General features: G+C 37.6%; 1 protein-coding gene across 1 annotated transcript in view; it reads left to right on the top strand.

Moving 5' to 3' along the window:
* Positions 1-15717, top strand: part of KCNQ3 (potassium voltage-gated channel subfamily Q member 3) — a 110170-nt gene that overhangs the window by 40591 nt on the left and 53862 nt on the right. The window contains exons 5-6 of the mRNA XM_044684323.1: positions 11141-11296; positions 15244-15354. Coding sequence (XP_044540258.1) covers positions 11141-11296; positions 15244-15354 — 267 coding nt within the window. The remainder of the gene's footprint in view (positions 1-11140; positions 11297-15243; positions 15355-15717) is intronic.

Below are 15717 nucleotides of genomic sequence, written 5' to 3'. Positions count from 1 at the left end.
TCTCCATCTCTCTCTCTCTCTCTCTCTCTCTCTCTCTCTCTCTCTCTCTCTCTCTCTCTCTCTCTCTCTCTCTCTCTCTCTCTCTCTCCCCCACCCCAGGAATCATAAAGACTTGAGTTTGAATCTTGCCTCAAATATATACAAGCTGTGTGACTCTAGGCCAGTTACTTAAACTCTCAAAGCCTCCCTTTTTCCACTTGTGTAAAGTAAATAATAATGCCTACCTCAGGATTTTTGTGATTATCAAATAGGATAACATATATAAAGCATTTGCAAAGATTAAAGAGATATGTAAATGTTAGCTGAAATTACTCTGTCATCTAGCTATCCTTTTATTTCTCTCCCTTCACTGCCAAACTTTTTAAAAAAACATTATCTATAAATCTCATGCCTCCACTTCCTCCTAGCCAGGGAGGTCTGACGTCTCTGGTGTGAGGGCTTGCCAAGCCCTTTTCAGGGCTGCTCATCCATCTTTGGTGTTTATCTGATACTCAACTTTCACCTGGGACCCCAAAGAAGCTGTAGAATGGACAACCACCACATCCCAGTAAAACTGCCTCACCTAAACTAGTTTAAGGTTAATCAATGGGGTTCAAACCCAATGGTGAGTTAGGGAGGTATCTACTCCAGGCATATGAAGACTCTCCCAGTGGAAGGGGCAAATAAGAACAATGTATCCCAGAAGACATGAAGGTGGCTGAAGCAGACACTGTGGAGCACTTAAAATTTGGTCAGACATTGAAGAGACCAAGTTCATCCAATGCATCCCAAGATATCACTGAACATTATGATTTTTGTCTTGCTATTGGACTTCCATGACTCTGGAAGAGAGTGAGGCTGACATCTTTGTGCAACTCTGCCTCACTTAAATCCAATTCATGTGTATATCAAAAGACATCACTGGTGATATGATTTTGGTCCTCTGAGTACAAAAGACAACAACCTACCAACCAACCTGCCTACCACCCCACTTCCTCCTCCTATTGAACCCTACCATCTGTTCTGACCACTCTTCTGAACTCCAAACACACATCTCCAACCCTGGCCATTAGAGTAAAACCCTTATGATTTAAAACAGGGAAGGCCTTCTAAGAGTCTCCACCTGGAACCTGCTAAGGCAGACTGTTGTCAGAGAAAGAATGCCAGAATTGAAGTCAGAGGACCTGGTTTCAGATCCCAGCTCTCATACACAGTGTATGTATATACACATACCTGCGTGATGTTGAGCAGGTTACCTTTTTGAGATCTAGGTTCATAATTTGTCAAATTCTGGTTTTCAACTAGGTGCCTTCCAGTATTAAATCATATGATCCTATGTACAGTCTTCTCTGAAAATTCAACACGTCTGAAATCATTACCTTTCCATTTAAACTTACTCCTTTTCTGCCTGGTTTTTAGATGGTAGACCAACAGTCAGCTGCTATAGAGTATGTGCACAAAACTTTAGAGTTTGGTAAGCCTTACTAGAGATCTCAGTCTTCTAGCATCCTGTTATTCCCCACCTCCTAAAAGGTGTGATTTAGGCAAGTGTTTAAGCAATCCCGAGGATGAGGGAAAGGACAATCCCTAACTGATGGAGAGGAGACAGTACACAAAGAGAGCAATCACAAACTTAAAAATCTACATCGACATTTGTAATTTTTTCCAGTAACCCTGGTTTAGCTCCCTCAAACCAAACAGGAAGAATCAAACTCTTCTGCCAACATTCAAATACTCTTAAAAGTGCATTGGATTTGAAGTTGAGAAGATTAGAATTCAAATTCCAACCCGATACTAGCTAATTCTGCCTTTGTTGATTCTCAACACCATGATTTGTGAACTTCTTCACATCAAGTATCTTCTCTGTCAACTACTTTTACACATCCTGCTTCTTTTAAGTAAGATATACTCTTCCAGAACAGGACCTGAAAAAAGGATCATTAAACATTTATTTTTGGAATAGAGAAAAAATAATTATGAACCAATTAATCAGTATTCAACTTGCAAGTCACTATGATAGATGTTGGGCATATCAAGCCTTGATTTCAATAGACATCTAGGCTAGGTGATGCAGTGAATTAAGTGCTGGGTCTGAAGTCAGGAAGATTCATCTTCCTTAGTTTACGTCCAGTCCCAGACACTTCTGGAAAGTCACTTTACCTTTTTTGCCCTCTTTTTCCTCATCTGTAAAATGAGCTGGAGAAGGAATGACAAATCATTCTAGTATCTTTATCAAGGAAATGCCAAATGGGCAAAGAGTCAGACACAACTGAAACAAATGAACAACAAAAACCTAAATTTCAAGGAACGAACAGATTGCATTGAGGAGACAGCAGAAATTCATGAAACACTTTAATAAAGGAAGAAAATAAAATGAAGAGCTAAATTGTGTAGCAGATAATATTTGGCAACAGAATAGTCAAGAAGAGATAAATCATTGAGGACAAGGGTAGTGGTGGAAGAAGAAGAAACAAATCTTTTCTTTTTTTAAATGGATTCACTTGTAAGTTTCACGTTAAATGGAGTGAAGAAGGCATTGGAGGCAGAAGCCAGATCATGGAGGGACTTAAATCCTAGGATGAAGCTTTTGGAATTCATCTTATAAGCATTATCAATCAATCAATCAACCAATATTTATTATGTGCCAGGTGCTGCGCTAAGCACTAAGGAAGTCATTGTGGGTTCTCTAGTTATCAGTTCACTAATGAGTAAAAATTCTCCTAGACTGCTGACATTCTGAAAGAGACATGTTTAAATGGTTCGTTTTTATAGCAACAGAGAAGTGAAAACATTGAACTGTGGACAGTAATTTCCCATCAGTTATTAGTGTTTTCAAAAAATGATGTCAGAAATGGGAGGGCTTGCTGAGATGTGTCAGCTTGCACACTGGCTCTGAAGACAAACTATCGATTAGTAAATCAACCCCATTGTGTTCAAAAAGCAAACCTACTATTGAAGCTAATTTCCAACCAGATGCATTTCTAAAAATCCCAGCTTTAGCTTGTCCCATCAGGCAAAATTTTGAAGCAAAAGAAATCTCACCATAGGGACCCTTTTCCAATGATGGAAACACATTTTGAAAATCCAGTACTCTTAGAGAACAAAAGTATATTTACGGAACTGTGACTAATTTCAAAAGTATATGTTGTAAATAAGCATAAAGTCCTGTTCTGTCTGGGTCTGGGAAGAAATTGTTCACTTTAGGGGGTGTCTGGTTCTTTTCTGCTACTAAGCTATTAGTTGGTGCATGGAAATGGACATTTAGAAATAAAGTCCTGGCAAGCAAAGGTCAACTGCCTCATGCAGGAGGGTCAGATAAATGAAGTGCAGCAAGGCCTTTATTTTTCATGAAGGCAGGCAAGGAGAATGTATATGACTGAGTGCAAATAAAGAGATTTTATGCAGCCCTGCTCTTCATGGACTTTTAATAAAATCTTATAAATAAATGAATAAAGATTAATAAAAACTTATAATTAAAATTTTAATTTTAATCACAGCCTTTGATCAATTGTAGGAACTAGAAATGTTTACTAGGAAAACAAAACTGAATTGGCTTTCTTCACTACTTGAAGAGCCAAACCTAAAAGAGTCAATAAATTTATTCTGGTTAGACCTGGGAATCAGAATGTAGGACCAGTGTATGACAGTAGAGAAGATCAGATTTCAGCCCAGTGTAAGAAGGATCTTCTTGATAGAGTTATTCAGTAAAAAAGGGGCTGCTTCTATTTTCTGCATCATTAGAGGACTTCTTATAGAAGCTTGATGTTTGAGGAAATTCCTGCTTCAGGTACGAGTTACACTAGATGACTTCTGAAAACACCTTCCAACTCTGAGATGTTATGATTTTGGTTCTAACTCCTCTAGAGGTCCTAAATGTACCCTATAAAGTCTGCTGTGGGACACTCTCAAATGTGCTTGTCAGATTTGCAAATGTCACACAAATGAATGAGATAATATATGACAATCCACTAGATTGCAAGTTCTTTGAGGGCGTGATCATCTTTTGATTCTTTTTGTATGCCTAGCACTTAGCACAGTGATTGGCACACAGCAGACCTTTAATAAATATTGGCCAACTGACTACCAAAGGTCTTGTCAGATATGGAGTAGAAGGAAATTCAATAGGAGTATGTGGGAAACCTTATACTTGGGTACAAAATCCTAACTTCAGAAATATAATATAGAGGAGTAGTAAATAGGTAGATTTGTTCTGAAAGAGATCTCATGGGGGTAGCTGGGTGGCTCAGTGGATTGAGAGTCAGGTCTAGAGACGGTCCTAGGTTCAAATCTGGCCTCAGACACTTCCCAGCTATGTGACCCTGGGCAAGTCATTTGACTCCCATTGCCTACCCTTACCACTCTTCTGCCTTGGAGCCAATACACAGTATTGACTTCAAATGTAAGGTAAGGGTTTAAAACAAACAAACAAACAAACAAATAAATAAATAAATAAAAATGGATGGATAAATAAATAAATAGATGAAAAGAAAAAATCTGATAATTGTAATAAACTTTAGACTCGATATGAGTCAATAGATTGATATGGCTACTGATTAAATATATAGAGTATCTATCTATCTGCCTGTCTGTCTCTCTGTCTGCCTATCCATCCATCCATCCATCCATCCATCAATCAAGTCTATCTATCTTTCTGTCTGTCTGTCTGTCCATCTGTCTGTCCTTCATCTGTCCATCTGTCTGTCCGTCTATCTATCTATCTATACTTACATACATCTACCTATCTATCCATCTATCTATCTATCTATCTAATTATCCGTCTACCTATTTGTCTATCTATATTTTCTAATAGAATCTGGGGTAAGGGTGATGCCAACATCTGAAGGGCACAATCCCTCCATGTTTTAGTGTCCCACTTCTTTTACAAATAATTCACGAATCACTTTCAGTAAATGAAATGGAGAATTAATCAATGTTTCCCATGTTTGTTACTTCCTACATTTAGCAGCAATTGCCCTCTAAATCCATGATTTAACCCACTGGACTAATAATCATTCCAGGGAAGAAAGAAAGAGGTACCACACAGAGAAGGTATAAATCTTAATGGAGGATAGATTTTTCAGGTAGTCAGTGTCTCAGGATGACTGGTGTTGAGATGAAATACTCCCATCCATCACTTGGGAATTGGATGAACAAGTTGTGGTATATGGTTGCATGGAATGCACCATAAGGTACAATGAACAGAATGAGTTCAGAAAAACCTGGAAAGACTTATATGAATTGATACAAAGTGAAGTGGGCAGAACCAAGAGAACGGTGTATACAATTACAGAAATAGTATACAATGATCAACTGCAAAGGACAAAGCCATAATCAGCAAAGATAGCCATAAGAAACTCATGAAGAAAATAAGAAAATGCTACCTATAGAAAAAGAAGGACCTATTGGGATCTGAGTGATGCCATCTTCCACTATATATCCTTTATGCTATTTCTATTGTATGTGAAATATGTATCTTCTATCATGACATAAGCAATATGGAAATATGTATTACATGAAAGTATGGTATAGGGTATATCATACTATTCCACTGCCTCAGGAAGGGGGAGGATGGGAGGGAGAGAGAAAATCTGAATTTTAAAATGTTAAAAAACATTGTCAAAAATTGTTTCTTCATGTAACTGAAAAAAAAACATTTTTAAAAGAACAAATAAATGAATAATTGGATGAATAAATAAGTAAATAAATAAATGAGTGAATGAATGGATGGATGAATAAATAAATAAATGAATAAATAAATAAATAATAAAAAGAAGAAATGTTTTCCTGGGTTATCTCTCAAGTTGAGTCACTATCAGCTGTGTGAGAACTTCAAAGACCTGTTACCTCAGATCAGTTAGTGGGGCAAAAGAGAAGAGAAAAGTGGCAGTTCTTCAAATGTCTACTTAGAAGTTTTGAGTGATAATTTTCAGAATTTTCTCAGGAGGGTTACAGCAACAGAGATGACTTTTTAGAAACTATCTGGGCAGTACAGTTTCTTGCAATCCCAGATCATCGCGTTGAGGGACTAAAGTAGTAACAACTGTATATAATAGATATTACTATATAATTATATCATAAATAATTATATAATGTGCATAAAGGGTATATTCTACCTAAGAAGAGAGTGGCATCTCACTCCCAAGATAACTCATGGACTTTCTTTTTTTATACAAAATAAAAAGTCCTAGCAAGAGGTAGCTAGGTGACTAACTATGGAAGACCTGTATTCAAATATAGCATCAAGAAACTTACTATGTGACACTGGACAAGTTTCTTAACTTATGTTTGCCTCAGTTTCCTCAATTGTAAAATTGAGATAAAGCACCTGACTCCCAGGGTTGTTAAAAGAATAATATATTTGTAAAGCACCTTGAACATGGTACATGCTTAACAAATGCTATTTTCTTCCTATCTCTGATACATATTTAGGATATTTCAATTTTCTAGTTTCTAGGGATTCTAGAATAGTGACTTCTGGGAGAAAACTGATGGTAGGATCAGAAGGCTCACTTTCATTTTTGCTTGGGATGCACACATTTAATTTTTAAAGGAATAAAGGTGTTATCCCATCTTCCTTGAACAGACCCACCTCCCCCAAAGAGAAACATTACTTAGGCTGAGTTGAGTATCATCACTGTTTTGTAAACTGGGACGTATTCCCCATAAAATTTAGTAATTATTATTAATAGAATAATAGTTGGTGTTAAGGTATTTCAAGTGTTTCTGTCTCTTCATGACCCCATTTGGTTGTTTTTGGTTGTTTTTGGCAAAGATAATGGAGTGATTTGCCATTTTCTTCTCCAGCTCAGTTTACATAGAAGGAATTGAGGCAAATAGAGTTAAGTCACTTGCCCAAGGTCGCCCAGCCAGTAAATGTCCAAAGTCAGATTAGAACTCACAAAGTTAGTCTTCCTCACTCCTGGTCCAGCATTCTATTCACTGGGCCATCTAGCTTCCCCAATATAATAATTATAATATGATAATAATAATTAATATTAGTTTAGATATATTATAAATAATCTAGGGATATATATAAAACATTTCTGATAGATTAAAATTTATAACTCCAGTTACTTATTTCCATAGAGTTTATTAATAATCACTTGAAATAGAGAAAACAGATAGCATAGATTTAAAGTCTCTTTTCTACTTTAAGTCTGACCACATGTAGCTCATGCCACAGGATTCTCCATCCTTCTCCCCTGCTGCATTCAGGGAAGTAGAGGGAGGTTGGTCACATCCACAACTTTTTATTCACATAATTCATGGATGCCATGCCAGCATGCAAAATGGAATGAACAAGGTCAGCAATCCAGGAGAGGGAGGGGATGAAACTACCTCTACACATTTCAATAAATTGCACAGGTAAACCAGAAAATAAAGTATCTTAAAGAGTTTTCCCTCGGTAATTTTTCCATTGCCAAAGGGGATGGCCTAGGGACTTGCTCCCCAGGAAGCATAGTGGAACTCTTAACTAAAAAGAGTTTGAAACTCTCATATAAATGTTGACCCAAATAAAGGTGTAGGTAGCAGGAAAACTACACTGGAATTCAGGGGGGGGGGAGTCTCATTACCAAAAAAAGGATGTACAATTGGATATAGTGTATATTGACTATATCTTCTTGAGCAAGTAAAATATATTCATTTACATTTTAAAATTTTTATTTGAATTCTAAATTTAAATTAAATTTTAAAATATATTCATATACATTTCCATTACAGTGGTAGGGCACCCTGGTTTGCGCAAAAATCTTCATTTGCAGATATATCCTTTCCTAGAAGGAAGAGGCAGGATGGTATAGTGCATAGAGAGCCATTGTCCAAGCAGGGTAAAATCTGGGTTCCAGTCTTACCCTTGATATATACAGGCTGTGTGACCCTGAGAAAATTACATAACCTCTTGATACTCTTGGCAACTCTTCAAGATTCCACATTGCAGAAAAGATGCTGACTTCAATGGGAGAGAAAAATTTCTTCAATGGTGAATTTCCTATGCTGATAAAAGCACAGGGTCAGTCCTACGCCTTCCTGTCTTCTTTATGGAGATGATAAACAGGGATAAAGAATTATGGGGGTGGGGAGGGACAGCTAGGTAACACAGCAGTTAGAAAGCCAGGCTTAGAGATGGGAGATCCTGGGTTCAAATCTATCTTCAGATACTTCCTAGCTGTGTGACTCTGGGCAAGTCACTTAATCCCCCATTGCTGAGCCTTTACCACTCTTCTACCCTGGAACCAATTATTGATTCTAAGAAAGAAGATAAAAATTTAAAAAAAAAAAAGATTCATGGGACCAGACAGTATAGAGTACATTGCAGTAGTTTAAGTTGTCTTGGTCCTATCACACTCTCCATTGAGGTTGTTCATTGGCTCATATCCCTAAGAGGAAACAAACCTTTCCTCTGACCATGCCAGAAGCTGCTTTTAAAAATTTTTTGAATCTATAAGCTGGGCTAGATAAACAGTTCCCTGATATTCCCTACAGTTTGCTTCCTCAACTCCTTTGGATTTCCCACCCTAAATCTATGATCTAGTTCTTTTTTCCTACTTATTCCAGACCATTTGATTTCAGCCTTCGCTGGTACCATCCTAGCCTAGATTTTTCTCCCTCTTTCTTAGACATGCTCTCCTCTGCCTCATATCAAGATTGTTCTTTCCCTATCTGGTGCTTGTTTAATTACCTGTATAAATCAGACCTGTCTCAAGTGGAATATCGTAGATGCCAAGAGATTGTGATCTCTCATAACTATGATCTCTAATCACACTTTGTCAAGAGACTGATCTCTCATAAATCCTACCAACATGAAAAAGATTTGGGTATATGCTCTGAACAGTGGTATGCTGGTAAATGTTTAACACTGGAATCTCTAAGGGGAAGAATTCACTTAGGACACATTTTTAAATTTAATCTGAATCATTAACATTTTCTCCATCACTTTCTAAAGTCTAGACAGTCAACAAAACAATAAAACAAGCCCATATTTTTGGTATTTTCACCAATTTCTAAGGTATAAAATGCTCAAACTGAGATTTCAACATTTGGCCTTGTGGATTCTAGCTGACTCTAGCCACATTCCTGCCTGTAACTCACTAGTAGTCTGCCATATAAGGAATAAACAAAAATAGTAGCAAGTTTAGGGAGGGGAAGATAATGAACTGACTTTAACACATGTTGAGTATGAGATGATGGTGGTGGTGGTGGTGGTAGTAGAATGTCAGACCCTATGATCTAGAGATACATTTCAAAGAAAATCTAGTCCAACATCTGAATTTAACAATTCAGTGGATAAAGAGCCAGACCTAGAGATAGGAGGTCCTAGCTTCAGATCTGCTGGTTATGTGACTCTGGGCAGGTCACTTAGCCCCCTTTGCTTACTTCATGAATCTTAATGTGCTAGATCCATGAAAGCTATTATTATTCCTCTAAAATGGATGGTAAAGGGGACAGCTGGGTGGTTCAGTGGATAGAGAGCCAGGTCCAGAGATGGGAGGTCCTGGCAAATCTGGCCTCAGATACTTCCTAGTTGTGTGACTCTGGGCTAGTCACTTAACCCCAATTGCCTAACCCTTACCATTCTTCTTCCTTAGAACCAATACACAGTATTGATTCTAAGATGGAAGGTAAGGGTTTTAAAAAAATTAAAAAATTAAATGGATTGAGATGACCTATTTTTGGCCCAGTTTGACCTAGCTTGAAATGGGCTAGGCAAGGTCCTCTGCTACAAATGAAGGAGAAAGATGGAAAGAAAGAAATGTCAGAGAGAGGACCTGTGTCTGGGCTATCACCCACAGGATTTCTCCTGCCAGTTTCTGCTCTGCTCCTCAAAGAGATGACCAGAATACAGAGCATGTCCACATGAATGTAGCTAAAACTGTGGGGAAAAGATTGAAGTTGGATTCAAAAGAGATCTGGCTTGAAATCGCACCAAACCTCCTGACTTTTCTGGGCTCTGGTTCTGCCACCTTTATGTAGAGCAATAATAATATAGAACTATGGCTTTGTCTTTGTATTCCCAGCACTTATATGATGCCTGGCACAAAGTAAGCACTTAATAAATGTTTGTTGGCTGACTGACTGACCTGCAATACTTAAAGATCAATTAAGATAATGTATGTGAGCACTATGGGGTATGTGCATATGTGTCCACACATATTCATATAGACATATAGACAGATAAATAGATGTGCATGTGTATGTGTATAAACACATGTGCTTGTATATGTTGTTTTATCTAGCTTATCTGTATATGCATGTGCATGTGTGATTACACATATAAACACACACTGTTTTTCCTACCTCATCTCATTTGATTCTTGAAATGGTCTAGTGAATTAAGTATTACAGATCAGTGCGTCAATAGATGTTTAATTATTTTTTACTTATTTACTTACAATTATGTTTTGTTTATTTATTAAGTGCCAGACATTTATTGAAATCTGGAAAAATTTCGATAACTATAAGCTATAATTATTGAAACCTGAATCTTTTAGTCCTTCCCACTCCAATGAGCCAACCTATTATAGTTCCTTTTTGTTATGGTTCTCTATCATTGGAGGGAGCATCACATTTCTATGTCCAAACTCTAGTCCAGATCCTTAAGCCAGTGGAACTTACCACTGTCCCCCTGATTTAGGGACGTCTTGTTCAAATTAAAAAAGACCTAACATATTAAACCTGAACCCCTGATTTGTTGGGTCCTATTTTCTTAAGATCCATTGTTCTGGCTGCAACTAAATCAGGGAGGAAGAGAAGTATTATGGTCCCCATCTTTAAAAAGAGAAACATACAAGAAATTAATCGATAATTATGGAATTGCCAAAGGTGATTAAGAAGACAGATTCTTAACAAGGTAGGCTGTGGAAGTACAATTATTTCCATTTTATAAATGAAGAAATTAAGGTTCAGATAAGTCAAGTGATTTGCCCAAGATTACCCAGTGAGTAAGTGGTAGAGCTGGAAATGGAACCCAAGCCCTTTGGCACTTGTTTTGAATACTATTTTTCAAGCCCAAATCCAGGGTTGAGGAATTATAAAGTTGAATCTTTCCAGTCTCATTCTTTCCAGTCACCATTCTCCTTCCCTCCCTAATGCAACACATTTGTTGTATACAGAAGCCAAAAGTAACCAATTTATCCTTTTCTTTAATTGCTTTCTTTTCCAGGAACTCATCACTGCCTGGTACATTGGATTCCTGACGCTGATCCTTTCCTCATTTCTTGTCTACCTGGTAGAGAAAGATGTGCCTGAGATTGATGCTCAAGGAGTGGAAATGAAAGAGGAGTTTGAGACCTATGCTGATGCTCTCTGGTGGGGCCTGGTCAGTCACTGTCCACATGGTTTCACTGGCAATAGCCATGGTGGGGGGTGCCAATGATGAAAGGAAACATGGTGGTTGAAAGCAAGAGAAGATGATATGGGAGGGGATTGCCTTTTTGTTTTCCTTGAAGCAGTTACCCACTTTAAATGGACCATCCTTGATAGGAAAAGATGTTGCTATCTACCACTATCATCAGTAAGGCAGAAGTATGTCTTGTTTTTCCAGAAAAAGGGAGGATTCTACAGTGACTTATGAATCTGAAACCTTTTATGATCAAAGATATATATTTTTAAGAAGTTGTAGTTTAATAGACATCATGATACAACAGGAGTCAAAAAAATTGTAGTTTGTGTGCCATTTAGTTGTGTGACCCTCAGCAATTCACATCATTCTTCTAATAACCTCATTTTCCTCCTCTGTAAAATGGGGATAAGAACACACTGCCTTCTCTACAGGATGATTGCAAGCAAAGGGATTTGTAGACCTCAAAGTATTATGTGAAGTGGGAGCCTTTTCTTATAGGTATCACTGATTTTCACACCAGCAGAGCTAAAAGGAGCCTTGAAAGATTATCTAATACAACCACATCAGTTTGCTGATGAAGAAATGTAGGCCCAGATAAAGACATTCACCAGGTATCATAAAAGCACAGATTTAAAGCTGGAAGGCACTTTAGAGTCTTTCTGATTCATCTTATCATTTTACAGATATAGGAAACAGATCCAGGAAGATTGTGACTTGCCCAGGGTCAGACAGGCATTAAATCAAATTTGAACCAGGTCCTCTGCTACTAGATCACACAATCTTGTTGAGGTATATTCAGAGGCCATTGAAAAGAGAAGATTGATGACTGTTATTAATTTTTCAACAAGGTGCTATGACCAATGGAAACTGAAATGATCTAAAAAGAAAAACTATCCTTTTCATCTTTTTAAAACTTTACTAAAGAGAAAAAAACCGGAGTTTCCCTGGCTACCTCTCCTGCTACTTTGGAAATCCTCCAATTCAAAGTTTTTCTCCTAGGCTCAGTATTAGCCCTTATATAGACCAGGCACAGGATTGGTCCTTATGTAGACCAATCCTGTACCCGGAAGTAGGGGGCGTGGCCTCTTCCTAGCACGGGATTGGTCCATTTAAGACCAATCCTACACCAAGAAATAGGGGGGAGGGACCCCTGGGGCATTCTGGGAAATGTAGTCCCTGGCCAGGATACTTTTTAAAACCCACAAGACAGAATAAAAATATTTCTATAATAAAAATATTTCTATAAAGGGCACATTTACATAGCCCTTTCTTCGTAACCTTGTGCAGAAACTATGATCACTTCCAATTTACAGCCCACGAAACCAGCCAGTAAGCGTCAGAGCCGGGGCTTATTACAATTCCAGGCAAATTGAACAACCTTTTGTTCCTTGGATTCCACACGCCATCCCTTAACCCTATGCATTCATACAGGTTATCCTCATATCTAGAATGTACGCCTTCCTCATTTCTTCTTATCCAAAGCCTGTTTTTTATTTTTTTGTTTTTTCCATTTAAGGGCCAGCTCAGGTGCCACCTCCCCTGCAAAGCTTTCCTCAACCCTCTCCCTGCTCCAACCGACTCTCAGTTGAAGATAAGTTTCCTAGAGTCCGTTGTCTGGATCTTTCTTTGCCCCTATTGCCTTCTGCGTTGTAAGCATAGTCACATACCTCTGTGAGTCCCCACTAATGGCTGTAAACTCCTTAAAAGCAAAGACTGTGTATGTAACGTTTCATCTTTGCATACCTCAGTCCCCAACCCAGGGACCTGCACTTACTAGGTAGTTAAGTGAATTTTTGCCAAATGGACAAGTTGGCATTTTTGCTGGATCTTTAAGCACAGCTTCAAGAATAGCACTTAAGATGGAGGGAGGCGTGTAAGCAAAGGTATAAAAATGGGAAAATATGGAGTATTCATGGAGCAAAGCAAACTGGCATTTTGTCTGGAGCATAGACTACGTGGGGGTGGAATATCACAACTTTACTAATAAGCTGTGTTCTAAAAGTTCTACAAGTCAGTGGTTTGGAACTTGGAATTCATTCTTTGTGATATATGTTGCTATACATAGTTGTTCATTTCAAGGCTGAACCATAATAGAGTTAAAATGAGAGAATATTATCAAGAGGGGAACCTCAAAGTTCATCCTTTCCAACCTTTGTCTGAACAGGAATCTCCTCTATAATAACACTGACAAATGGTCTTGCATGTTATTTTGAGGACCCTTCCTACCCTCAGTGATGGGAAGCTCCCTCCTTATCAGAACAGCTGTTTCCATTTTTTGGAAAATGGAAAATCATTTAAATCATTTAGAAAAAGCATTTAAATACTACACACACATCAGTAATGACATTTTTCAAAGTGTGGCAATAGCCATATCTCACACCTACATAGCACCTTAAGACTTGCAAAGCATTTTTCTCAAAATAGAATTCTAAAGAATTAGATAAAACTAAGGCTCAGAGAAATTCATTTTTTCTTCAGGGTCACACAGCTAATATGTATTAAAGCTAGAATTTGAACCCTGATCTCCTGACTTCAGGTCTAACACTCAATTAGAATGTTCTTTCTGAAAGTATAGTCTAAGAACTCCTGGCAGTCTCTAAGACTCATTCCCAGGATACAGGAATTCAAAGTTATTTTCAAGATAATAAGATGTTTTAATTTTTAACATGGTAAACGTTGATATATATGACCTACATAACCAAAAACTCCTTGGAGGTGGGAGGTCAATAATTTAAGAAGATAAAGGAGTCCTTTCCCCCCAAAATTTGAAAACCACTGGACTAGACCATTCACATATATACATGTACCAATATGCATATATACATATATTTAACGTGCCATTCAAATCTCCTGTCACCCTAGGTTACTCTAATGGGTTATCAGTTACAGATAAGTTGGCATCTGCATGTAGGTATGCATAGTAAATGTATGAATTATATGTCTCTATAATATGTATCATATAATATTATATTTATTATATATTTGCATATGCAGTATGTTATATTTTTCTCTCCCCCGAGAGGGGAGTGATGGATCAGACTTGTGATTTTTATTAGTGTCAAGGAACTCCATGTAGAGAAATGCTCTCCACTATTGCAAATCATAATTTATAAAATGCCATTATTTATAAAATCTTAGAACTGCCTGCTTCACTGAGAGGTAAAATCAGTTGTCCAGAGTTACACGGGCAGTATGTATCAGAGTTGGGGATTAAAGCCCATTCTTCACTCCAGAGCTAGCCTTCTCTCTACCATACTATGAATCCTCCTGCTGTACCACTCATAACAGAGCCACACACAGAGTCACAAACACAATGTGTTCATTTTTACATATGAAGACAGAGAAAAAGAAGTAGGAAGGAAAGTACCCAAGATAGAAATTAGAATCTACTTCTTTCAATTTAATTGTTCAAAAGGAGAAAAGATCACATGGGTTCGTTGAATTTGGAGGCATGTATCAATCTGTCCATAGTCCTAAAAAGGGAAAGTTTGATGCAGATAATACATTATGTCTATAAATATACACATATACACACATGAATTTTGATCATTTAATAGATATACATACACACATAATTATATAGATCTATATCTATGCATATATATATGAATGTATGTGTCAAGTAGGCTCCAATTAAATTAAACAGTATATTGTCATTTTCAAGTGACCCTTAAAAGCAACCTTGCTGAGATCTGCTAAGTATCATGGTGTACGGTTATTCTTTTTCAAAAGAGACAATAGATAAATACCTTTTTTATAAAACCTTTTCTGGTGTCTTCTAGGGTATCTGTTTAAGATCCATTTAAACAGACTTAAGTACCTAGAAGCTCAATACATATATTGACCTGAAGGGTGGCATTTAGGAGAGTACCGTAAGCTTATCTCCCCTGTACTATATCATGACAGAATTGTTCTTTGTACAGATTACTTTGGCAACCATTGGCTATGGAGACAAGACCCCTAAAACCTGGGAAGGCCGTCTGATTGCAGCCACCTTTTCCCTAATTGGAGTTTCGTTTTTTGCTCTTCCAGCTGTAAGTATCACATTAATTGCAAGGTCATGTTTGTGGACTATTTTATAAAGACTGTCTCATTTGAAGCTGATATTATCCCAATAAGGTCAATAGTTTAAGAATTTTTTTTAGAGATGAGGAAACCAATGCTTAGAGAGGTTAAGCCACCTCCCCAAGGACACCCAACTAGTTAGTGGTACCTAGTGTAATAAAACCTTTGATCATTAATTACTCCATGTGATGTCTTCCATGCTGGTGTACTGACTAACAATGTCCAGGTAGAGATGCAAATAAAGGCGATGACGTAGGCAAGGTAAATACTAAATCAGTTGCTTCCAGGACTAAAGAAGTGATAACCCTTTGTCCTCTATCCTCATCTGACAC

Source organism: Gracilinanus agilis, chromosome 1, assembly GCF_016433145.1.
Source record: "Gracilinanus agilis isolate LMUSP501 chromosome 1, AgileGrace, whole genome shotgun sequence".
Classification (NCBI taxonomy): domain Eukaryota; kingdom Metazoa; phylum Chordata; class Mammalia; order Didelphimorphia; family Didelphidae; genus Gracilinanus; species Gracilinanus agilis.
This window is presented reverse-complemented; position numbering and strand designations above follow the sequence as displayed.